The following is a 25,951-nucleotide window of genomic DNA, read 5'->3' as shown; positions in this document are numbered from 1 at the left end:
AAATGGCAGAAGGCGTCCACCACTCTTTTTGCCGCCATAAATCGAATATCCACTAAAATGATATACCGCTCGCTTTTGCCATATTTTAAACTGATTATAAAACTTTCAGCTTTTCTGCTCTGGTGAAGATGGAAGACCAGCGAAGCTGTACTATGGTGGGAATGAAGCAATGGCCGGCCGCAACTCGGCAAGCCAGAGTGGAAAGTCTGGAAAGGTTGCCGCTACCTATAATCGACGGCGGCAACCAGACAACCGGCAAGCCGGATGTCTGGATGCCGCCATTTTTAACAGATGGTGGTAGCTATCCAGAGTTTTGTGTCGACATTTCTTTGTCCACGGGCACGATACTGGGGAAGCTAGCCCTTAACAGCTCCGCTGCAAAAACAGCAATGAATCGCGTTTCGTATGCGACATGTTTTCGTTGAAGAAAGAGTAAGTAAACAAGCGAGCTGGTTGATGTTACACATATTAAAAAAAAGGAGACAACGGACGAAGAAGGGGACAAACACAAAATGTCTCAAACAGCAAACAGCTCAGTCGTTTTGGGTTTTGTCCCCCTCTTTGTCCGTCGTATCCGGTTCTTTCAAATATATGTTTTCGTTTTTGCTGAACTGTCTCAGAAAGCTGTTCCTGAGAAAAGAATCATCGAAATGACTAAATGTGGCGTATTAATCCGACGATAAATAGAACTACAAGTGTGTACGGCAGAGATACCTAAAAAGAAAGATCGTGTGTCCTGACAGGGGCTGCCAAACGTTAGTAGGCGCTCTAGGTCTCACAGGAGTTTCGTTCTGAAGTTCTTAACCACACCTTGACCACCTCCGCATTTCGTAGAAGAAATGGGGGATTACTGTTAACAAATTACACAAATATAATTGTCGAATGAACAGCCCCAAACGGAGAGGAAAGTCCCTCAGGAATAAAAGGTCTTCACTGGAGGAGCAGTGCAAAGCTTCCTCTGATTCGCATCTTCGGTACAGCCCAGAAAGCGTGGTTGCGGAAACTACTTCGACTGCAAAAACACTCCAGCCAGAAAGCACGTTTTCGTGGTGCCAGGCGCTCGCGCCGTTCCTCACGACGCTGCACCAAGCCAGAATAACTTGTGTCTCTCGAATACGTGACATGCATTGAGCGCAAACTTTCTGCAGCGCGCACTTTGAACCACAAAATTTTATTTTTTCATCAAGAACAAATCGCAATGACCACCAGCGTATAGCGAGATGACGTCACGTGCAAACTATGTCAAACAGTTCAGTTTTCAGGTGAAATGCGATGTTCTCTATGCTAGCAAAGGCGGATGTCCAAATTGTAAAGTTATATAGTGTGTATAGCAATCCGCGATGATATGCGGCCGCCTAATAGAATGTTAGAGCCCGCATGACTGATAAAGCACAGAGTTGTAAAGTGAGGGCCCAAAACAAATGCCCGTAAAACGGAATATAATATTAGCCTCCCCAGACAGCATTTTGCGAAGTTTCGAGCTCGTGCAAGTCGATGTACAAATGTGATTTATATTGTAAATATATTGTCTGCGCTTCGCGCAATTTATGTGTAGTTAGGAATATCATTGCATGTTCTATATATTTATTGTTGCAGTAAGGCCATACAGAAAGTATGGCGTCATTTAGAAGAATGCCATTTATCATCTCTCTTTCTGCATATTTAATGTATTTGCGTTCAGACCTCTTATACGAGCACACAATATTTCCTGATTCGATCTGAGTATGAAGGAGCGTATAGATTAATGAGTGAACCATTTTAATCATTCTTTTCTGCACTATTATTCGCCGCATCAGGGTACTGAGTGGAAACATTGTTGGTCAGAAAAACAAGCGTTTTTCTGAAACAAGGTCAGAAAAACAAGCCGGTCATTTATTGTATAAAAGGTGAAGTCCTAAACTTTTTCGGGACATTTTGAAAACATTACTACTTTTAGCTCAGTTGCGTCGTCATCCTATACATATATTGTTAAACGTATTTCATGAACTTAATTTCACGATCTATGTGTCGAGGAGGTGCCCATTTCACGATTGTACGCACTGTAATTAATTAGTAAGTTCAAGAGCGCAGCTAGAATTCAACTTGTAATATTGCGACGCAAAGTTGTACCAATCACGGGTATTTTAGGCGACCTTCACAAAATCGTTAAAAAAAAAACTTGAAAGCTACATTAATGTGGGTTGTACAGGTTCGTTATACGGCCGGGGGGATATAATCTAGGAGGCTAACCGTCACGATAAGTCGAACAATAACTAAGCTTCGTTAATTGCTTTTAATTAGTGAAATTATACACATGATTTCAATTGGAAACTTGCTGAGCTTGTTCTAAAAGCACTAAATAGGTCATTTATAGACATAATTTGAGCGCGTTGGAAGTGCAGAAGTGCGCTAGAGTTACCACTCATGCAGCAAGCACAAGGCTGGGCGTTGATAAGACACGGAAAAACCGCGCGGGCGTGTCGTCGCACCGGTATTGATAACTTTAGCGCTCCACCCAGCTTGCAGCGTGCTCCGAGTCTTTTTAATATTGACTGGTGTGGTTTTAGATGACGCTCAGCAAGTTTTCAATTAGAACAAGAGTTTCTACAGCTTTTTTTTTTAAATAAATATGCTAAGATAAATTTGCTAAGCTTAAAAAGGAACACTATGTATATGCGACCAAGCCTAAAGAAATGTGTGCTGGGTCGTATAAACACGACATTTTGTATGTTAATCCAGCTTTTGTTTTACTGTTCAGTCAAAACTTTAAAAAAACGTTTTTTTTTTTTTGTTTTTTGGTTTTCAAAAATAAAAGTGGTTTGTACGAACGATAGAAAGGTTACGCGTTTCACGGTTGAAACAGTGCATATTGGCAAAACAACGCGAAAAACATATTCTCAATTAAGCGGTTCAAACCGGTTCGAATTGTTATTTTTGCTCCCCGGAACTGAACGGGAACTAAACCGAAAGCCGTGAACCCGAACCCGAACCGAAACGTAACAATTTCCGTTCGACTCGCCTCTACGAGTCGAACGGAAATAAATAAATATATATATATATATATATATCTGGAGCGTCTACTTTCCCGCAAAGCACTCGGGAGAGCCAATCGACGCAAGCTACGAAGGGCACTGGGCGAATGACGGTGCAGATAAAGTGTTTTTTCCGGGCAAGTAGACGCTCGGGAGTGGTTTTACCTGTCCAGGAGGAAGGCGACGATGGGGGCCCTGTCGCTGGTGGCGGCCAGCAGCAGCGGCGTCCGGTTCTCCTCGGCCAGGGCGTCCAGGGTGGCGCCGTGCTCCACCAGCAGCCTGCACATGGCCTCGCCGCAGTGCATGGCCGCCAGGTGCAGCGCCGTGTGGCCCGTGCACGAAGGCGCGTCGGGGTTCACGCCTGGAACCAGTGACGTACCAACTTGTTTTTGAGTGTGGGGGGAGGGGGGGGGCAAACGAGACCCCCCCCCCCCCCCCCCCCTCCCAGGGCCGGGGGCGCTGCCCCTGGTATCTCTTGGGCGCAGCCGGCCAGTGTTTGCCCTGCCCAGTGGCGGCTGTTTCGGACCGGGGGAGGGGGGGGGGGGGGGGGGGGGACAAAACACATGCCTTGCTTTCTCACTCTGAGAACTGGGGGGGGGGGGGGGGCAAGCGCCCCCTTGCTCCCCCCCCCCCCCCCCCCCCCCCCCCCGGTTGGTACGCCCATGCCTGGAACCAGCAGCCGAAACACCCGCCGTTCGGGGATCAGCGGCAATTACGCACCCACAACTTCCCCCGACAGTACACTGCGATGCGCTTAAGCCGCGGGCACACTGCAAACACATCGTACAAGATACAGTCTCTAGACACTGTCTGCAGACGTGTTCGGAACATACAATCTATGAAGCGAGCATGCATCGAACATTCTTGAAGTGTGTCGGCAAATACTTGTGTCGTAATGTCTGTAGTAAATGCACTTTTTTTGTACCATTTGTGAGCAGTGTGATTTAGGATTATGGCTCTGGGGCGCTAATCCTTGAACTTCCTTTAACTATATCTCTTAACTTCTTACAAACCAATTGTTCACTCTAACTATAGTTAAACCAATGACGACGGCGGTCAGTACCGTGGCCAAATGAGCAAGCGTGCCACAGAGTCTAGAGAGGCGTTCACCCCTATTGCCGCTGGGACCGTGTGGCGCTTGGAGTGGGATACCTATCGTTTCCTCGTAGGCTGAACTGGTTCAAGTGAGGTCGACGATCGGTGCTCCTAGTGCTTGACGATTGAGACTTTATGGGATCGTAAAACTCCGAATACTAAGGATAACTTTTGTTTTTGTGTGTGTGTGTACACTTGTATAAGCGAGAGCGGTGTAATGCCGGCATAATACGCTTAGGTAGTTTCTGCTGCATCGATGATCTTTATTATGGGTTAAAACGTTTTTCAACTGTCAATAGGGTTACGGTCGGCTATTTAGTGGCAGTGTTTTGAACCTACACTACCAGTGTGGTTATCTAGAATTCACGTTTCTAAAACTTAACGAACTTACCCGCACTGCATTTTAACCGGCCTGATGGACGTTGTAATGCGCACATATGCTCCATAAAAAAACGAGAATTAAATATACAACGAGTTGTAACTCATAATATGTAGAACACAGGGCACTCATCACTTCCTTTACATAAGACGTTTAAAGATAATAAAAACATGAACAAAATGTTTATTATTTTACCAAACAACTCCCTCGAGGCAGGGGTACTGCAGAGGACGGGTAAAACAAACCTATGTTATTCCTTAAAAGTGAAGACATTAAAAAAAAAAAAAAAAACGACTGACCACGGTGGGGGAAGTGTCAAGTAAATCAAACTCAGTAATGCGAGAAGGCAGTTCATTCCTATCATACATAAGTGGAGGAAAATAAATATAATTTCAAAGCCGCTCATGCAAGGCGAATATGAAAACTATTCATTGTTCTTGAGTGTGGAACAAAAGCGTCAGTTCTAACACAGACGTTGTGCGGGTTGTGTATTCGATTGAATAAATCGACAAATACATGTCTTACCGTGTTCCAAATAAATACAAAATCAAAATCGTATACTTCAGTCGTTCCGTGCGCGTTTGTCATGCATTCGTTGTCTGCAACAAGCATCTCGAGACGTCTCGAGGACAGGAAGTTGTCGTCGCAAATGTTTCAAGAACGGCCGATTCTCAGCAAACTTCTGTCTTGGTAAGTGTGAAATATAGGAGTCCTTTATCTATTATTTTAGACATTGTAAAACCCGAGACGTAGGACAAAAGGAGAAGAAAAAAGGGGACGACATGTCTCGGGGTTTACAATGTTGAAAGTTCACCAGCTCGCTTGCATCTTCTCTGTAATTTCTATATTTTAGACGTTTAAATTCCACATGCAATTTTTTGACCGGTCGTTCTTTGGGATCTAAATCCAGTCCCATATATCCGTCCATAACAACGCACTTAGCAACGGATTGTTTGGAGTGGTGACGTCATACTTACGCAGTCAATTATGAATAATAACCCTGTTTTACAGCCACTTATACTTGGTTCCAGCTTAGCGCGATACGCCACCGGCGCTACGAGCTCATGAGACCAATCAAACGGCGTTCAAAGCGCAAGTCACTAGAATTTTTCTTTTTATGATTATTTCAGCGATGACGGAACACGTGCAGAACCATGACGAACGCCATGTTGCTACGTTTTTGACGATGTCTGATTGGTCCGATCGGTTTGTAGAGTCGGCTGCGTCCGGACTTGAGGCGAAACAAAGCGTAGAAGGCCTTCAAAACGAACTCTTTTAAATAAACAGTGAATGAGCGCACGCCGATGGGAACGCATAGAGTCGAGATCGGCTTATTCGCCGATTCTTTGAAGGAGTTCATTTTGAAGGCATTTTAGCTGCCCGTGAAAAGGGCGTATAAATCATAAATAATTTGTACTTTGAAAATAACAAGATAGTATATAGATGTCGAACACGCACTCAGACAACTACGTTTTCTTTACCTAAACGCCTTCCTTTGCGTTCTATCGAAGTAGGACGTCACCCAGATACGATCATACGAAGCACATCGCATCAAAACTTGAGAGGATGTAAGTGAGAATTGTTACAGCAACAGCGTTTAACCTCCATGTCTGGTCTGCGTGACCCATTATAATGCGACTGCCAGAGCAAACCAAGCGTTTTGCAGAGTGGCCGCGCTCACAACCGAGTCCTGATAGCGCTATCTGGAACGGGTCGCCAAATGATGTGTCAACACTGTCCCCTATTGCCTCGCATCGGAGTCACTGTGTCCTCGAAACGGCCACAACCGTATGTCACAGGCGTCGCCACCATAGCGCGATGCCGGCAGCCATAGCACTATGCCTGTTGGCATTAGGCCCGTTGTTCTGGGGCAGGGGGCGCGATCACGTCCGCAAGACACGACCATGTTATGCTGGCTGCATCATCCACGCGGCGCTGTAACGTTCGATTTTGCCCGTGCCACGTTCGAATACTAGTATCTGTCAGCATCTGTAGATGCACAATAACCACCCTCCTTGGCAATAACCAAACGTCTAAAAAATAAAAAAAATAAAAATTACGCAGCTCCCGGCCTTAGCGTCCCATTAAACATTCCTTTCAGCTTTATTATTCGTATCGCTTTCTTTCACAGCTTCCATGAGCAGGTATGTTTCACTCTACGGGATAGCGAAACCGGTAGAAAGCTTCCCCTGAACGATGATCGTATTGCACGAAAGCGCGTTTTTGGCAGGGACACTGAATTCTCGGAGCTCGCTGTTGTAGCCTCTGATACGCTGCAGTCAGTTATGACTGAACGTAGTATAAAAACAATACTGTAGTGTAGGAACGTAATGAGGCATGTTCGAAACGCGAGCCACAAATATCCTTTTTTGCTCGCTTGGAGCGCTCCTCAAAACTTAAAAGCTACGGACCTATACCTGTGAAAATGGTGCCTGGAATGCGAGTCTGACTGGTGTGTTTAAAGTGTCCTAAGAAGTGGTACTCCGACTTCCGCCTCATGAAGTCATAGAAATGTCATGCTGTCGCCGGCCTCAATTCTGGCCGTGTTAGAGCAGCGGGGGTGGATTTGGCAGACGACGGTTCTGCTGCAAGTCGCTCTCCAGTTTCACAAGCCGTCCAGGGACGCTTCGGCAGCCAGGAGTCGGGACGCCGCGACGACAGCGACACTCGCGTTCCCTCCTGCTTTTTCTTTTATAACTTCTACACTCTGTTCACCCTTAAGCTGAGACTGCAGCCAGAGCTACAAGCGCGAGCCAGCCAGTGGTCCTGGCTTTCAGACGTGCATTTCTAGCGCGAGTGCTCGTTCTGCAGAAGAACGCTTCGAAGCAGCGACCTCGAGCTCTCGTGCTTGTGGCTTTGGCTGGAGTCTCAGCTTAAGGGTGAACGGAGTATAGGCCTAACCGCCAGGATAGCGACATCCGACAGCATGACATAGAGAGCCTAGGAGTAGGGAAGTTCCATCACAAACCAAGTTCGTCTGCTTCTTTTGCAGGAGTTGTTGTGACGTCGGAAGGATGCCGAGCTGTGATTGGCTCCGATTGAAGGATAGTGGGTGGACCTCAAAGCAAGCTGCCTTCAGGTCCATCCACTATCCTTCAATCGGAGCCAATCAGGGCTCGGTGCCTTTCTGACGTCATCACAACCCCTGCAAAAGAAGCAGACGAACTTGCGCTCCGCATTGCAGACACCACCGGCGGAAATTGGTCGCAAGTGCGCATGCGCTGCGTTGTCGCGTGGCGAGGAGGAATGCGGGCGGAAAGGCAGAGAAGCTCGAAGACGGCAGACGCGTCCGTCAGCTACTCGCGCAGCTCGTATTGCAAACGCGGCCCATAAACCACGCGACGCCGATCGAGCAGTTGAAAACTCTCTGTAATGTAGGTTCTCTAGCATGATATACCGGCTTTTGTGACGTCATTTGTTGCCGCTTTGAGACCAGTTTCGATGTATGGGCGGGATAGGGCGCTAAACACACCAGTCGGAGGCGCTTTTCCTGCACCGTAGTGCAGTGAAGTAAAGAGAAGTGCGCGCCCTCTGGGCGGCGAGAGGGTGTCGTCCACTTGCCCCGTTCGAGCAGGTATCGTGCCACCTCGAGGTGCTTCCCCTCGACGGCGTAGTGGAGCGGTGTCATCTGCTGCTTGTCTTTCCTGGAGAGCAACTCGGCGGCCTGCTGCTGCTCCAAGGGACGCTCGCCGTTCACCAGCTGCAGGGGGAGAAGCCTTAACTCGTGGGAGGGGGCTTGAGCTCAAAAAATAGTTTTACTGAGGTTTTTTTGTTTTTTTTGGCCGCTGTTTTTTTTAACTTTTGTTTCATTTGGCGTGGAGTCATATTCGCTGCCGACGCGGCAAACTAAAGCGAATTTACCTTCTTTTTTTATTGCACGCAAAATGTTACTTTTGGTGAATGCTGGAATGGTCTATGCAGCACCCTAGGTGAAACCCATATGGATCCTAAATGGGTAATGTGGACCTATAGTGGTCCCAGAGGGGCCCCAGGAAGTGAGGCCACTTTCTTCTGCTTGAGCGACTAGGGTATTTCAGTGTAGGGGTTTTACATTTTAGTGCAGGATACACCACCGGCGCATTAGCGGATGCATCGTATCATCGTGTAGTTTTATCAACTTTTATGGGAGCGCAAAAACGACGGCTAAAACTCCGTACTATTGAGAAAACTACACCATACGTGTTGGACGTGATTAAATTTTGAGCGCTTGGTTGTGGAGGTGTTCCAGTCCCCGAGAAAAATGCTGGAGGACACGATACATCTGTATCTTTCCGCGCGGAAGTAGAAATCTAGCAGGAGAGCATCCCATAACGCCGAACTCCAGAAATTATAACCAGAGGTCGAAAATAAAACCTCGGGTAAAGCTCACCTACATTTTTAAATTACGTTTCTTCTGATAAGATTAGGTACATTTGCGAACATAGTTTTATGATCAAAATAAATCAAATACGCTGATCAGTCGCGATAAGGCGATGATGATGACGACCTTCCGCTAAAATTGTCATTAGGGAATAATGGAATGCGCTCACTGGAGGGTACCACAAAAGCCGCGGCTACACTCGCTCTTGAGCTTTAATTTGTGTTGCTGAGTCAAGCCCAAAGACCGCCACACATCCGGGCGCACTGGAATCATGAAGGTAGGCAAACGATTGCTGGCTCACGTCTTTGTCGGCGTCGCTGCACAGCGTGCGCAGGGCGTCCAGGGAGCCTTCCTTGGCGGCGATGTGGACGGCCGTGAGCCCCTTCTTGTCCACGGCGTTCACGTTGGCGCCGTGCTCGAGCAGGAGTCGCACCACCTCGGTGTCCCCGACGGTGGCCGCGTTGTGCAGCGCCGTCCGGCCCTGCTTGTCGGTCGCCTGCAGTGCGCCACATCGCGGTTGCCCTGGAGCTCGCATAAAGGCCGTAGTAGGGCTCCATCGCGTTCTGACGACGAGTGCAACTACCAGGGTATACGCTCTCCATTGTCGTTACCAACATCGAGCCGGAATTATTAACATTTCGCAATTGAAAAAAACATCTTTCCGGAAGCATTGCTGGGGCAACCGACGTTTCGCTAAGAGACGTAGTTTCTTCGGTACATGAAAGAGCCAGGATTATAAGCAAAATGTTGGAACAAATGGTGGCTTCAGGGCTATCTATTTTGAAGTTACTTTTTCAGCTAGGCTTCCCTTGACCCGTATATAAGTCAAGTCCCACGTAAAACGTCGCGGCTACCACTCTGAGACTTCCATGAGGTACCTTCTTCAAGAATAGGAAAAGCCAGGGGAGGGAACTCCTGACCTCCTTGTTCACGCTGGCGTAAGGCAGGAGGCACCGGACCACGTGACTGTTTCCCGAGAGGGCCGCGTGGTGCAGCGGCGTCATGCCCCAGGCGTCGATGGCGTTGGCCCCGTCGCCGACCGCGGACATGAGCGTCTGGACCATCAGCGACGCCGAGTCTTCGCAGTTGATCATCATGCTCTGAGATAGAAACAAAAGCAATTCACGCTGACGCGTCCTTTGGTTACACTCGTGCTACGAGCGCTTCGCACTTCGGTTTGGATGAATATCGGATCGGCGAGCGCTCTTGTAATGAGTACTAGGTGACTCAAGCCAAATACCCCAGGTTAGAAGTTGTGGATTGCGCGGCATACTAATAATCCGTTGCCTAAACTTGTGGCATATAACAACTCTGAGCTTGACTGTTCCGGGTATGGTTATGCTACAATTTATGTGTCCACGCAAACAATAACGTACTAACAATCCGTTGTCTAAACTTGTGGCATATAACAACTCTGAGCTTGACTGATCTGGGTATAATGATGCTACAATTTATGTGGGCATGCAAACAAAATGTAATGCCAGCAAACGAGCTGATGAATAATGGCGAATGCCGTATGATTGAACGTAGTTTCGTTGAATGCCGCTTCATCAAAAACTATTTCATCGAAAACCGTTTCACCGAAACCATTTCATGGAACACTACCCCAGCCAATTGTGGTATACTCCGAATCTTTACGATCATATTTATTGTGTACCGGAATTGCGCTAGGTTTTCCCATAACCGGCACAGCCTCGCGTTTGACTTTCAGAAAACAAAGTAATGTTCGGCTGTGCATGCTTGTGCGTGCGTAGGTCGAGAAGGGGATGTGAGGGCGTGAAATGAAATGCTAACAAGTCCTATAAGAGGACTTGTTTGCATTTCTTGTACGCGATCTTGTATGATTGCTGATATTTTTTTTTCACGAATAGGATACCTAGCACAATAATAGCATCGCACACTGGTACTCTCGCACCCAGTTACTGTGAACGGTAATCCACCCGGTGCCTCGCTGCAGCGTTCGCTCCAATATCGTTAAAATAGGAACAAATATGTGAGAATAATTCATCTTATAAAAACACTTTTAATAGTCGGGACATAGTTCCTATTTTGTTCATTTTGCGTTGTACTACCCTTCCAATCAAACGCCTCTCATTAACACTTTTTAATTGATTCCCTGTTGGATTTTCACTAAGGGATTACACAATCAAAACTTGAGTACAAACAGAGGATTGTCAGACGCCGAGTATTATTATAAAAGTAAAAAGTTATCTAATCGCAGAAACATACATATCTTTATGAACCGAAAGCAGCTTTAAAATACTTTCAATACCAAGTTGGACGCGTCATTGTTATTACCAGATATGACAAGTAAGTGCAACTACTATGCAAATATCCTATATTTATACTTGGTATTTCTATGACCTCACTTGAGTACCTTGTGTCAAAGTGCATTTAATTTGCAATTACCAGTTTCCTCACAAAAAAAGCGTAATTCAATAGATGTTTTATGTGCAGCTCGTGCACAGTTTGTGCAGTTTGTGCAGTTTGTGGTCCCTCGGGACCACAATAAGATTTCGTGTTTCTGGAAAGGCATCGGGTATATCGGGAGCATGCTTTGCAGAGCGCATCTGGAGCTGTTTTTTGCCTGTCAAAACAATTTTCTAAAATTGCTCCAGTAATTTAGAAAACAATTAATTTTTTACCCTTTCAGACATTATCGCTTACTATAAAAAAATTGTAACCATCATTAGAGAAATACCATCATCTTCTTGACGCCTCGAATAGAATTAAGCATCGGCATAACGATTGTGTAATACCACAGTGCCTTGTACGTGGTGCAGGGTGCAACTCATGTTCCAGGCTTCCTTTCTTTTCAACACTTCTCTCTCTCTCTCTCTCTGTGTGCAACTCATGCGGCTGCCACGCGGAGGAACGGGGTCCAAGCCCCGCTCGGCCTAGTTCCTTTCTTCTATCAATCGATGGAATTTTGGAAAGTTCCAGCCCATTCGGCTGTCATCGTGTGTTCGGAATATTCATCAAGGTTAACAAGCTGCTTCGACTCAGTCGTCCTGACGACGCAAGATGCGAGGGACTCTTGTTTTTAGGTTTGCAGGTTTCAGCTCGGCCTTACTAAACGTTTGTTTTTATATCTGCATTCTTCTATTTTTATTGGTAACAACATCAATACACCGGCAAAAAAAACGACGAAATTAGCATTTGTTTGTGGCAATACGTGTTCATTCCCAGCACAAACGAGGTGTTCGGCAGTCATATGTGAGGGAGTAATAGTCTTAGATAAAACGCACTGCCGTCGGATCTTAACGTGAGAAGCCAATTTCAGCCAGAGTAATGAGGACGTATACTTCGAAGTAAGAGCCCTGTACTGAACGCGAAGTGACCGAGATCCGTGTTGACGGTATGCTCACCCTTCGTTTCTCTGGACGTACGTACTTGGCGACGTAATGCAAGGGAGTGAACCCCATCCTGTCCTTGGTACTTGGGTCTGCGCGAGACAACAATCAAAACAAATGTCAATGACATGACAGTAAGCTAGAGAACACGCGGAAATTTTTTGTGGTGGTGTTGCGAAAACCAAATAACTCCTCACATTATCACCGGTAGCTGTTCAGTAGCATCCGATTCGCAGATGCGCGATAACGCTTATCACCTTCGTTATCAAAATCATCGTCGACGGCACAGGTATATACAGGGATGGGCAAAATACAGGCAAATATGTATCGAAATACAAATACAAAATACTTTGTCAAAAATGTATTTAATTACAAATCTAATTACATTTCCAAAAAAAGCATTTTAAGTACAAGATACAAATACAACCAAATGTATTTGATCTCCTTCAAATACTTATCCAAATACATTCCTCAAAATTTGCGTCAGCGACTTCAGGGCACCTGCAACGGGATCCTGGGTATCTCATTTTAATTTTGCGTCGCACACTCGGGCGTTAGTGTGCGAGGCTCTAGTAACGTAATAGAAATATAATAACAAAAAAATGTAATCAACTTGGACGTAATAGGTGAAAAAAGTACAGAGCTTCAAGCAGTTTTTTTTTTTTCGTTTACATTTTGGTATAGACCGACAAAGAACCGAGACGACCAAGACGCGCAGCACTAGCTAGAGAATTTTTTACTGTTGCAACTCGCACCAGTTACGAGAATCTGGACGACCCGCGCATTTAGAATGTTCCAGGCAAAAATATGGAGGGAAAGCAGGCTGGAAAGCATCACAAGTTGCCACAGGCACTTATTTAGCCAGTCTGCCGGTGAACGTCGATTTCGTCACTATTCTTGCCCTGGACTAGCACCGTAATCAGAAAGTCACTAAACGCTTGTGCTTGATTGAGAGACCCTGCATTCGGTGCAGAACGTAGTTTTCTTCCTGTTCTGGACAGTGACAATAAATTTGAGGGATGTATTTTCACCCACAAAATTGTAATTAATTACAATTGTATTTGAAATACTCACGTTTTAGTATTTAAATACACACGTCAAATACATTACCCAATTTGTAATTAAATTCAAATGCAAAATACACAAAGTATTTGAAATACGTATTTCAAATACTTGTATTTGATATACTGCCCACCCCTGGGTATATACAACTCCGAGAACCATCTCGGTTTGCCAGCTTCAGTTAAAAGGTGACCAACAGCCGCCCCCCTTGCCCTCTTTTTTTCTCGGGTTTTTTCCATATTGTTTCAGCTGAGTACTGACTGCAACAAATGGAGTGTGAGCGCGTGTAGCGTTAAAACGCGGGACGCTGGCGTCTGTCGTTTGGCTCTCGCATTCGAAGGCTTTCGACGAGTGCAGTGGAAACAGAAGCAGCTAGCTTTAGGTCTACCCACTAATCGTGCCAGTCAGAGCTCGGCGTTCTGACGTCCCTGAGCGCACACCTCGTCTCTCTCACTTTCTCGGCGCACACTCAACTTGTTTACGTGAGAGCCACCCGACAAGCGACGTTTTATAGTAAATAACGACGCTTGTGCCATCTTGGTGTTTAGTATAATTGTCATGTCGGGGATTGATGGGCCGATGCTCTAAGCGTAGCGGCTCTAGGTTTGGCCGAGCGAAGCCGACGATACAAACACGGACATGTTGCTTTGAATGGAGCTTTCATGTCACGAGTGTGCGTGTACAGTAGGTCTGCAGAGAGCGTTGCGCTCCCTCCTCTAGCTTTGCATCGACTCGCACCTAAGAATTCAAGTACGCACGGCGATCACCGCAGTCCAGCACGCGTTCGGGCTTCAAAAAGCGAGCGAAGCATGCGCCGTATAGACTCTTTTCAGGGAAAACGCCACCAGGCGGTGCTCCAGTTTTTGACGTCCCAAAGAACTTCCGGTTCATGAAAAGAATGAACAAAGCCCACCTTAACACCGCTGCTTGAAATGTCCAAGAAACGTTTAACCCCTAATTTTCCAGGTGAACGCCAAAAGAACAAAGAAGCGCGAGATCTGTTAAAATGCTTCGAGTTTTCTTGTAAACCAACTTGTCTCCTCCAAGATGTAATATTGTACAGCCGAAGGCCCTCGTTAAATCTTGTGGGGTCCCGTCGGCATCCCTTCTGGTCGACAACCGGACGCCGGCGCCTGGAGACTCGTTTTCGGTCCCCTCCGTGGCAAGGACGGCGCCTTTGAGGTTTGGTTCCCGAGCGCCTCCTCTCTCGGGACCCATCTTGAAGACATTGGCGGTGTCGGCGGTGGACATCATAGGACCCCCCTCCCGGACCGCGTCGGCGCCCGGGGCCCTGCTCGTGCCGCGGCAGAGCCAGACGGGGAGCTCGAGGGAGAGACCGCCCACGATGGAAGACAAGCGGCCCCTGCCGGTCTGGTGCGTGGCGACGGCGGGAACGGGGGAAGCTCGGACGACGGCAAATAGAAAAGGGACCCATCTGGAAGACGTTGGCGGCGTTGGCGGTGGACATCCAGGACCCCCCCTCCCGGACAGCGTCGGCGCCCGAGGCCCTGCACGTGCTACGGCAGAGCCAGACGGGGAGCTCCAGCGAGAGACCGCCCAAGATGGGAAAGAAGAGGCTCCGGCCGGGCTGGTACGAGGTGACGGCGGGAACGGCGGGGAGGGCTCGGACGACGGGAAATAGGGTGGGGACTCTTGCGCGGGAAACGGGCCACGACGGACGTTCGCGCTGGTGGCGACCGCGCCGCCGGCTCGGCGACGGCCCAGTGACATGGTCCGGACTTAGACCCCGGATTTGACCCTCGACGGCGACGTCCACGGGATGCGGTGTGGACTAGCACCGCACGGACGATCGGCATGCAGCATACAGTGGCGGCGCACCTCTTCCAGGCCTCCTCGATCACTCCTCCCGATCCCGAAACCCCCAGCAGAATGTGAGTGGAATAAACCCCTTCTGCCGAGAGCTATGCGTTTGCTGTGTCACGTTCATCCGGGGACAGGGGCCCGGGGAATCGGACAAGAACCCTACATAATTGGCGCCCAACGTGGGGCCTGATTTGAATTCAGGCTAGAGTTCCGATTCCTGGCCTGTTTCCGGTTGGATGGGGGCATTGCTTCCGCACTCCTTTTGGGGGCGATCCTCGTTGTAGCAACGCCGCACGAGATCCGACATGATCGTTTGCTTGATGAGGAAGCGCGGACCTAGACGTTGTCTTTGCTGACAATCCTTTGTCCCAATCAACCAGGAGTTTATCTCCTGTGGCGAGGAGCGCCTTAATCTACTGTTAAGCTGTGCCGTCGGATGCTGGCAGGTTTATCCTTCAGCCTCTTGATGCCGCGCAAGTGTTCAGTGTGCGTGGATATTCCCGCCCCTTTTGAGGCCTGCAGTGTCGGGTGTTCCGTCGCCCCAACTGCGCCTCCGGCGGTCCATGCCCGATGGGTGAGATGTCAGCTCACCTATTAGGCGACGTGACGCGCGCAGCCGCCTTTATTCGCGTGTCGTTGCAGTGTTTTCGATTGACTGTTTTCGATCGCTCGCGTCAGAGAGGGTTCGCTGTGGGAGTATCTCAATACTACTTATATTGCGGACGGCGGTTGCACGGACTGCATTGGGCAATTATTCCCGAACTGCATTTTGTCCGGGGGGAGACTAGCGTTCTAGTTTTACTGCACGCTCGCTCCCAGTTGGCCTTGTTTGAGCTGAGGCGCGGTTTTGAGCTCCGTGCGTCCACAGCGTTAGGTACATTATGCGTCTTTGTGGTTCCAACCGCACTGATGCAGTACTTTGCGGCCAGAGGTGACACCTTGGGACTAATCCCCCCAAGTGTTGCCGGATACGCGAAGCCTGGTGTTAATGCATCGGAATTCCGAGAGCCACCGAGTTTACGTGCCCACCTTATCAGTGGCTGTGTGTAATGCTCCGTGGGGTCCAGGTTGACGCGATTGTTAAGTTTTGTTAGTCCCTGGCTGTAGAGTCGTGAGGGTGATCCCGCTTAATTGCGTGCAGTTTTTGCCAGACCCTCACACCGCCATATCGGAGTTTGCGCTTCGGGCGGAGATTGCTCTCGAGTTGTTGTCCCCATGCCCGGAGAGGGGGCGGAAGAGTGCGTGCCCTGCGTTGCCGCTGGGCATGGTACAGGCTCTCCGCCGTGTTTGGAACGCGTAGGGACGCGAGGGCGTGCGGAGGGATAACGGGTTAGAGTAAAAGAGGGAAAGACGGTTAGGTGGGGAAGGAGCCGTTCTCGTGTAGTGAAGAGCCTCACGGAGGAGTTGGCGGTCTTGCGATAATGAGACGAGTTGTTGATAGTTTTATCCTGTACAGCTGCGCGGGAGGCCCGGAAAAACGTACGGTTCACGTCGGCGGGTGCCCGGGAAGCCTAGAAATTATGGCAGCGGCATGGCCGTCGGCGGCTTTTAACTGTTGTGCGTTAGGTCAGCCCGTCGCTGTACAAACTGCAGCTTTTGCATGAACGACCAGCGGGTGTTGGAATCCAGCGGTAAATGCGGTAAACACTTCGACGCTGCGGAAGCGGTTTATGCGGAGCAAACATAGTTTATTAACTCGTCCATTTCCAAAACCCGCCGGTTAAATTATATGGCACTTCGGTGTCGCGCTTGTAGCGCGGAAGAGAAGAGGCGCGTGCGGGGTGCTTACATTGTTCGGACCCGGCCAGTCTTTTCAGTCGCAAGAAGACTTTTGAGTTATGCGGTGTTTTGACTTGGTCTGGGGCGGGCTTTGTGCCTACCCCGCTGCGTTCATCCAAGGGCTCGTTGCTTGGATTGAGAATAGAAAAGTTGCGAGACGCGTAGATGAGGTACCTCCATTGCTCGATCCTGGCCGGCCTTGACAGTCGCAAGAAGACTTTTCAGTCATGCAGTGTCGTGGCTTGGCCGGGGGAGAACTTGAATGTGCATCAATTCGTTGATCGCAACTTTCGAGCTTGTGCAGGGCCAGGACTCAAAGTGGTTACTCCACTACACTTCGGTGTGTACCCCCGTTGCACGCTCGTCGCTCTTGTTTGGAGATTATCCCCGATCAGTGACGCGGCAACCTCTGGTACACGGCCAGACGTTGCGGACAAAGCCTTGTAAGAAGAACGTCCAATAGACTTGCTGGGCGCACCATCCGGCGTATCAAAACGTTGTCCCCTTGTGCTGGTCTCAATGACTGGTACCGCGGGACACGGGCCTCTCGAGGTGGTGGTTATCCAACGCGATCACGGCATGCTGCGTAGCGTAGTCGTGGCTTGCTTGTGGCGTAAGAGTCGCGAACGATGTTTATAGGTGAATGTGCGTAATGTTAATTGGTACTGTTAGCGGCAGGTTTTGTTCGTATGGTTATTGTGTATCGCACCTCGCGAACGGTGTAGGATTTGTAGCTGCTTGTGACGTGCAAACGGTTCTCCTTTGTGTTGATGTTTTGTGTTTTATCACAAAGGATTTTAGCTCTGGAAAAAGTGAATTCTGTTGTCGGAGAAGCGATTCTCTAGTGCTCCCGTAGGTTATGTAAAATTTTAGTAGAGACGAATTGGGTTGTCTTGTATAAGAACAATGCTTGTCAAATAACTAAACATTTCGACAATAGCTTAGTGTTGTTGCATGCTTCTTGACTTGATGATTAGTTTTATTTTTGGGTTACGTCTTTCGAACATGTAGCGTGACGACCTTGATGAATGTATGCTTAATAGTTTTAGAACGAAGAGGTTCGTTGGTATCTTGTGGCATGCCCACTGAGCTGAAGATTTGGTTTCGTCACGCTGTACGATATTCAGTGCCGCGTTTTGTTAGCGTTTGTTTTTCTGTCTGGAACACTGGGGTGGAAGGGATCTTTAAATGTTGGTGTATCGTGTGCGACTTAGTGCCCGTGAGCGCTGTGAGCGGTGGTTTGCTGGGACCTCTTCTGGACTGTGCGCTACCTGGTCGAGCTTCTCGGTGAATGAACGGTCCCCATGGGCTTGCCTCGCTTGGCGCCCTCGCCGCGATCATCAAGGGTGATCGCCATTATCGGCGACACTCAGCTGAGCTCCCATGCGGTATTTGGGTCATCTGCGCCACCTCCACTTCTGACCTTCATGACCCCCGGGCCTTCGTTTGAGGGGGGGATGGTGTGGGGTCCCGTCGGCATCCCTTCTGGTCGACAACCGGACGCCGGCGCCTGGAGACTCGTTTTCGGTCCCCTCCGTGGCAAGGACGGCGCCTTTGAGGTTTGGTTCCCGAGCGCCTCCTCTCTCGGGACCCATCTTGAAGACATTGGCGGTGTCGGCGGTGGACATCATAGGACCCCCCTCCCGGACCGCGTCGGCGCCCGGGGCCCTGCTCGTGCCGCGGCAGAGCCAGACGGGGAGCTCGAGGGAGAGACCGCCCACGATGGAAGACAAGCGGCCCCTGCCGGTCTGGTGCGTGGCGACGGCGGGAACGGGGGAAGCTCGGACGACGGCAAATAGAAAAGGGACCCATCTGGAAGACGTTGGCGGCGTTGGCGGTGGACATCCAGGACCCCCCCTCCCGGACAGCGTCGGCGCCCGAGGCCCTGCACGTGCTACGGCAGAGCCAGACGGGGAGCTCCAGCGAGAGACCGCCCAAGATGGGAAAGAAGAGGCTCCGGCCGGGCTGGTACGAGGTGACGGCGGGAACGGCGGGGAGGGCTCGGACGACGGGAAATAGGGTGGGGACTCTTGCGCGGAAAACGGGGCACGACGAACGTTCGCGCTGGTGGCGACCGCGCCGCCGGCTCGGGCGACGGCCCGGTGACATGGTCCGGACTTAGACCCCAGATTTGACCCTCGACGGCGACGTCCACGGGATGCGGTGTGGACTAGCACCGCAGGGACGATCGGCATGCAGCATACAGTGGCGGCGCACCTCTTCCAGGCCTCCTCGATCACTTCTCCCGATCCCGAAACCCCCAGCAGAATGTGAGTGGAATAAACCCCTTCTGCCGAGAGCTATGCGTTTGCTGTGTCACGTTCATCCGGAGACAGGGGCCTGGGGAATCGGACGAGAACCCTACAATCTCCAACTTTGTTGTCCGTGTGGGATTTATACTTTCTAGCACTGGTGACATAAGCAAGCTCGACAGCCTTGCAACGACGGAGCGGTCGGGAGTCGCTTGGGGCACAAGCGGCAGTTCCTGTTCGTAAACAGCAAAAGGGTCTACACGCATGAACCCTGAAAGAAGAGAGTTTTAGTAGATCATTCCGATGCCTCCGATAACGGTACCCGATAACGATGCATGCGCTTAGCCGTCGGTAGAGTATCGGGTATCGTTATAGGAGTCAACGGAACGACCTACTAAAACCAACAAGAAGCCCTTTTCTGGAGTGGTACACTGGCGACGTGCGTGACCAAAAGCGTCGCTGTGTTTTGCGTTGCACGGTTGACCCAACGCTCCCCGTGCGTCTTGAGTGCGATGAATTCTACGTTCGCTAATGAAGATAAGAGGGACGTCAGACAGACATCCTTGACGATGTTGCTTGAAACACTCGATGAGTCCAAGCTTCCACCGTGATTTTTACACACCCCGTCGAAACAGACGCTTGCAATTGATAACCCTGGTCCTGACCCCTGACGTCACAGATGGGCCAGAAAATGGTTCCACTGGAACACCTCGTCACCGATAGAGTCACTGAACGAGGATCGAAATACCTAACCTAGTGAGTATAACAATCTGTGCTCCTCGCGTGTTTTCACTGGAATTTCCCCGGTTGAAAGCATGTCCCAGCGAGGTGTGTACCTGCGCCGTAGCTGAGCAGCATGTCCAGCACGGCGCTGTTCTTGACACGTACGGCCTGGTGCACCAGGCTGGCCCCGGTGACCTTGTCGCGGTCGTTGACCTTCAGACGCCTTGAGGTGTCGCTAAGGTCCTCCAGGTAGCGGTGCAGGACGCCCTCTTTTCCCTCGGAGATGACCTGCGCAGGAAAAGCATAAGCTTGCGGATGAGACGTACTCCTTCGCTTTGATGCGCCGTGTTAGAACTACTTTCTAAACGCGTCATACTGCTCAATGGTGCGGTTATCACGGGAGGCGGAGAAAAGGTCACCGGAGGAGAGCTCACCTCAAAACTGCCATGTGCGGAGAGAAACTCACGGGGTTTTTGACGGATGCGGGTAAAAGCTTACCTACAAATATGTAAACCGAGCCTTCGCTCCACTGAGATACATTGATTCAACGGAAGTATGCTTGATTGCCATATGTGCGTGAGTTGATTCTGTACATTACAAACAAATATATATATTTTTTTATCATATACATTTTGGGTTGCACGACGTATATAAAGTAGTCCGATAGAACGGTAAATAAAAGATAACCTGGGAAAATATAGTCAGTGGAGTAGCGGTTGCTTCGGTTTGAGTTGTTTCTGGATTGTTATACGTTAAATAACCTTATATGTAGTAGCCGACACTCAAAAAATGAACCACGAAAAGCTCACCGGTGAACATTACCGGTGAGCTTTTCTCCGGGATTCGCTTATTGCAGGAACAGCGAAATCATTCCGCCAAATTACGTTCAATCTGGGAGTTCTGATGTTGACGAAGGCGATTTTTCATTGGAAACTGCAAGAGCGACCTTGCGTGTGTTTTCATGAGCTTGAACGGCTTCGCCTTTGTCGTATAGAATGCACGACGGACATCTGCCCAGGATAGTTACGTGCATTACCGTGCTTACTTTCACCTTTCGATGGAGTACGCAAGTTTTCTGGCGGCGACGGAAAATGATGTTTTTGAATCGGTAGCCACAGTTCAAGACTCTCTCTATGGCCTCGCATAACAATGCTCGTGTGGCCTGTGGTGGGCGGTATAAAAATCGCGGTCGCACTGCTAAAACACGATACAAAAGACAGTCGTTAGACGGTGTACGAAGGTTCCATTATTCATACAACAACTGGCCGCAGACATGGCCGAAGCATGCACGTGCATTCACACCTGCTTGTGGCCTGCCCTCGAATAATTTTCTGTCGTCATGTCGGCAGCGAACGTCATGACTGGGACTGCGGAGTCCCGAGCTGCTTTCAGTAATGCGCCATACAGTTTCTTTGGGGTACGCAAAAACGATTTGTTATCCTGACACAAGAATGTCGATGAATGTTTGGCAATAAAAAAAATAAGAGAAACATCCTGGCAGGGAACTTTGGCTCGAATTAAGGGAAAGGAAAAAATACGTAGCAATAAGAAAACTACGATGAAATAATTTTTAGTGATGATGTGAAATCGTGCGAAAGATAGTTATGTTCCAAATTACTGTCTAATTTGGGTTCCGTGTTTTTTAATAAATCCGAAAAGTCCGAAAAACACACGCCGGTAAAATTGTGGTCAGTTCGGATTCATCGGATAAACTCCAAATTTTTATGTGCCAATGCCACCCCCCCTCCCCCCTCCCCCCCCCCCCCCCCCAAAAAAAAAGTAAAAACGTTTCTTTTCCCTTTTTTTTTTTTTTTTACAATTTGATCAGCGCAGGGTCAATTGTCTTGAGAAAATGCCACCATAATTCTCTTTCAAATCTCGGACCGCTGTCAAAAGAGGTCTTACCGCTTATCTCGTCAACGTTGATTCCGGGCAACAGGTCATTGTACATTCGGGTCACGACGAATGCCACTCTTTTGGTTTTTAGTTTGGGCATGCAATTTGTGCTTTAGAGAAAGGAGAGGTTATGTTTTTGTAACAGTGAACGCTCTGAACCATAGAGATTGTATAAAATAGGAAAGAGGGGCAGTTGAAACTTCTCTATTACATCCTTAACCACTCCACCTCGCGCGGCCGTGGGCTAGATTGATGGAATAGGATGGGATGGCTACCGGCTTCTTAGCGACTACCTTCGGGAGTTTATTGATTTTAAGATTTCGACGTTTATCTAAGCAACACTTGTGTGCAACTTTTATCGTGAGATAAATTGGTATAGCCAATGGCAATGGCACCAGTGCAAAAATCAGCTGAGAAAATTTTAATAGATACAAGGGCGTTTTATTTTTTATTTGGCATACGTTTGCACCCGGTTAATATTGATTTAAATATGTTTAATAGGAAACACAGCAAAATTAAACTCCGAATTCTGAATAACTGGGAATCAAACGAAAAAAACTCTTATAAACTCCGAATCGTCGGCAAAAAAAAAAAATAATAAACCCCGAAAACACGAACTTCCGTTTATAATGTAGGCACAAAGCACATTGAGAGTTCCGTACTTGCGACGAACGATATCCTACCCCTTGTACAGCTTTGCAGATTGGTACAGCGTGTTCCATGTTAAAATGACTTTGGAAATGTTAAACGACCACGCATCTATTTGGCACAATGGATCTCATGTAGGCCCCCCTGTTGGTTGTGATCATTTGCACACTTGTATAGAACGTGGAGAATAGGCCGATCTCACCAAGCGTTCGGCGCATGCGTGACACCGCCATAACTTTAGTTCACAGGAGTTAGACGGCAGTGCACGAGAGGGCTCGTGCCGTCTCGTGGTCTACACGCGAAGAGCTCCAGTGAGGTAATCGTACATGAAGAAAGACTGAAGTTCCTTCGATGCAATGCGGCAGCGGTGGCGTAGTCAAACTGGCTGGTGAGATCGCTTAATTCAGAAACCGATTAATCTTCCGCGTCTCGTGGTCTCACCTGGAATAGATTCATATTGGGGTAGGACTTGCTCGACCGAAGGGGCAGGTGCGCCGACAGTCGGGACGACTGGCGCTGGCGGAGCCAAGGCATACCGGCGGTGGTTCAGTTGGCGCACGTTCCTCAGGTAGATGCGATCGACCTCGCGCAGGACGCCGGCCGAATACGGCGTTTCACGGAATCGATGCGCTCGCAGTGGAAGCAATCCACCCCCCGAGCCGGGAAAGTCCGTCGGTTCCACCGGAGATTACTGGGCAAGGAGCGCGCGAGATAACAGTTCGCAGATAAGGTGGGCGCGAGGTGCCGCTTCGGCGGGCATTCAAACGTCGCAGTCTTTCGCCGTGGCAACGCCGCGAGACGCGCGGCAAGGTCCAGCCTTCGTGCGGATGCGACCGAGACATTGGAAGCACCACGCCATCGCGCATATCGTAAACGAGAACCCGAAGGACCAACTGGCATCACCGAGATCCGCGGCGGGCTGGAGCACTCATCTCGAAGAGCGCGGAGACTTCCTGGTTTCCGGGTTATGTCCGCGGTTGCGTCTCGTTCCACTTATCCCGGGTCGAACGTAAACATCGGCGCAGCTGATAGAGGCGAACCGTGAGTTGCCGACTCGGCCGCTCACGCAAAACCACACCCTGCACTTTTTGCAGAAAGTATACACGCGGCAAAGGTCGGTTGGAAGTTCCCGTTTCGTCCGTGGCTTCGAAGATTGCCGGATCCCTCCGCGCGAGTCGGCAAATAAATGAGCCGCTGCACCGAGACGCTGTCGGGGTTTTCAAGGTCTCTCTCGCCGACGCGTTTTCAGCTGCGTTTATCTTATTGCGGGGGAGCCACCCCGGCAGTTTTCTCTTCGCGCTTTCGCCCATCTGTATCAGAGTGGATGGAGCCACTTGATATGCACTAAGGCAACGGTACCGCACAAGAACTACGGAACGGGGAGGCGATTGCAAGCAAGCGCGAAACGCGCGCTAGGCCAAGCTCTTCCGGGAAGTGACAAAAGAAAAACATTATACCGCGGTCACACAGCTTATGCATCACACAGAAGACAGTGTGCAAACACTGTCTGAGGCCTTCCTTGTATGACGGTCACAATGGTGCTACAAAAGACATGTTTGAAACATGTATGAAGCAAACATGTTTGGAATATGATTCAGGCGCCTCCGCAGATAGCCATGTCATCATGTCTGCAGCAATTTCTTATGTATGATGTATCAACAGTGCGACTGCGGATTTACGGGCAAGGGCCATGTGTAGCACGTAAACGAGGATGACCAAAGCTCCGGGTCCGAGGCGTTCACACTTTGTCGAGCGTGAACGGTCAGGCACGTTGTTGGACATTACGACGTTCTTTACTTTTGTTTCGATCAGGTCAACCGTAAACATTACTTCTTTCGTTGATTCATTCGAGTCGCCGGTAAAGCGCAGAATCTCACGAGCCAAAGTATATTAGCCTGGTTTCAGACTGGCGATACGATTTATTACTCCGCGCACTTAATTACTCAAAAAAAAAAAGAACCGAATTATACCGAACGCCGTTAGTTTTCCTAAAGAGGCCCCATGGCAAAAACTAATATGACGTCGATGGCTGAAGGCTGGTTCACACATTAGGGAGTTTTAGAAAAGCGCACACTAAAGCTTTGCGTACGCAAAGAAAAGCGTCGTCGCCACTGCGGATGCACCGAACGCTAAGCACGTTTTGCGCTTTGCGTGCGCTATGTTAGCGTACGCTATTTCTCGGAAATTGCGTGCGTACACAAAGAGTCTTTGCGTTACTTCAAGAAAGATTCGTAATGAGAAGGTGGCTAAAGCCAAGACGAGCACAGTTGAAAAATGACGGCCCCCAGGACCTTGCGACCGTGGCCTCATGGCTACGGCCGCTTTGGCGGCGACATAAGCACGACGTCGGCGGCATCTTCGCGACTGCGATTTTCCATACGGGACGACATTGTACTCGGGTTGGAAAACCCAGTAAGGCGGGCAACGATCATCGGCAACTTGATGCTTGCGACGAGCAAACATTTCTCGCCAAAGGTACAGCGTGCGAAGGTCAGTACACGAGACATCCCTTGCCGAGGCGAGGCAAGCGGACACGACCGATTGACCGCTCGTGTCGAATTCTCAAGTTTAAACAAATCTAAAATGTTACTCTGGACCAAAACTCTTGTTTTTTCTCAAGTTACAGCATTTCGTGAAATAAAAATTGTGACTGTATCTTGGTGGCGCTGTAAGACCGAGATGCTTAGGCTTTTGCGTCATGGCGGAGAAGCTCTATTCTAAAAGTCTCTTAATTTAACGCTAGAGCGTGCGCTAAAATTGCGTACGTTCTTCCAAAACTCCCTATTTACGTCGACCGCGTTGCGCTGCGTTGCGTCGTGTAGCGCAACGTTTTCCCATTGGCTCGTCGTATAGGTCACCATAGCAACAACTCGACGCAAGCAGCGTTAACGAAGTCAAACGGAGTCAAACGCAACTGTGTGAACGGGCCTTGAGGGGACTAAAGGCCTGTCGTCAGCTACTTATCGTCTGCCGTGAGCAACAGTTTTGACGGTGCGATACAAAGCTGGTAAACGCTCCCGTCAGCACGCGCTTAGCGCGACGTCGGGGCTATGCTTGTAGCGCTCCGTTGCATGTGCGAACAGGCCTTAAGAAGACTAAAGTGAAAGCTTAAGAAAGCTTAAAACGAACCGTGTTCCCCTTCTAAACTCCCAGCCAGAACGAGCGTCCACGTGATCTGGATCCGGTTTTATCCGCGCGCTTGAGAAAAAAGTCCAGCGGGCTTGTCACTTTATTAAGAAAGGAAAGAACTGGCCAAGCGCTGCCAAAGTAGCTATGGGCGTAGGTCTCCACTAGCTTTTACTGTTTACAAAAAAAAGTAACGGTCCAGGGGAGTATGACAACAATAAAGTGATCCAACTCGCCACTGCGGCCAACGAAAGAAGCACGCGACAAACTCAACAACATCTTCGAGTGAGAACTGTCGCGAGGCTTCCTAGTGGAACAATTTATACACCGTCCCAGAAAAGCGACTTCTTGCAGCTGTATTTTTAACGTTGGTTTGTTTGGCTCTGCTTTCTCGCTCGCGAGAGTGGGAAGCTCGCGCCATTTGGTTCCTCTTTATCGCACAT

At 49.2% G+C, this 25,951-nt stretch overlaps 1 protein-coding gene across 1 annotated transcript in view; it reads right to left on the bottom strand.

The window, feature by feature from the left end:
• Positions 1 to 23,618, bottom strand: part of LOC8026559 (transient receptor potential cation channel subfamily A member 1 homolog) — an 84,672-nt gene extending 61,054 nt beyond the window's left edge. Inside the window, exons 1-7 of the mRNA XM_029976545.4 lie at positions 22,824 to 23,618; positions 19,952 to 20,126; positions 12,214 to 12,290; positions 9,766 to 9,945; positions 9,147 to 9,341; positions 8,047 to 8,185; positions 3,177 to 3,372 (exon numbers count right to left, since the gene is read on the bottom strand). Of these exons, the coding sequence (XP_029832405.3) occupies positions 3,177 to 3,372; positions 8,047 to 8,185; positions 9,147 to 9,341; positions 9,766 to 9,945; positions 12,214 to 12,290; positions 19,952 to 20,126; positions 22,824 to 22,916 (1,055 nt within the window). The 5' untranslated portion in view covers positions 22,917 to 23,618. The remainder of the gene's footprint in view (positions 1 to 3,176; positions 3,373 to 8,046; positions 8,186 to 9,146; positions 9,342 to 9,765; positions 9,946 to 12,213; positions 12,291 to 19,951; positions 20,127 to 22,823) is intronic.
• Between the last annotated feature and the right edge of the window lie 2,333 nt (positions 23,619 to 25,951).

The sequence above is a fragment of the Ixodes scapularis genome, unplaced genomic scaffold (genome assembly GCF_016920785.2).
Source record: "Ixodes scapularis isolate PalLabHiFi unplaced genomic scaffold, ASM1692078v2 PGA_scaffold2__306_contigs__length_199485367, whole genome shotgun sequence".
Lineage (NCBI taxonomy): Eukaryota > Metazoa > Arthropoda > Arachnida > Ixodida > Ixodidae > Ixodes > Ixodes scapularis.
The sequence above is the reverse complement of the archived record's forward strand: the minus strand, read 5'-3'. Positions and strand labels throughout refer to the sequence as shown.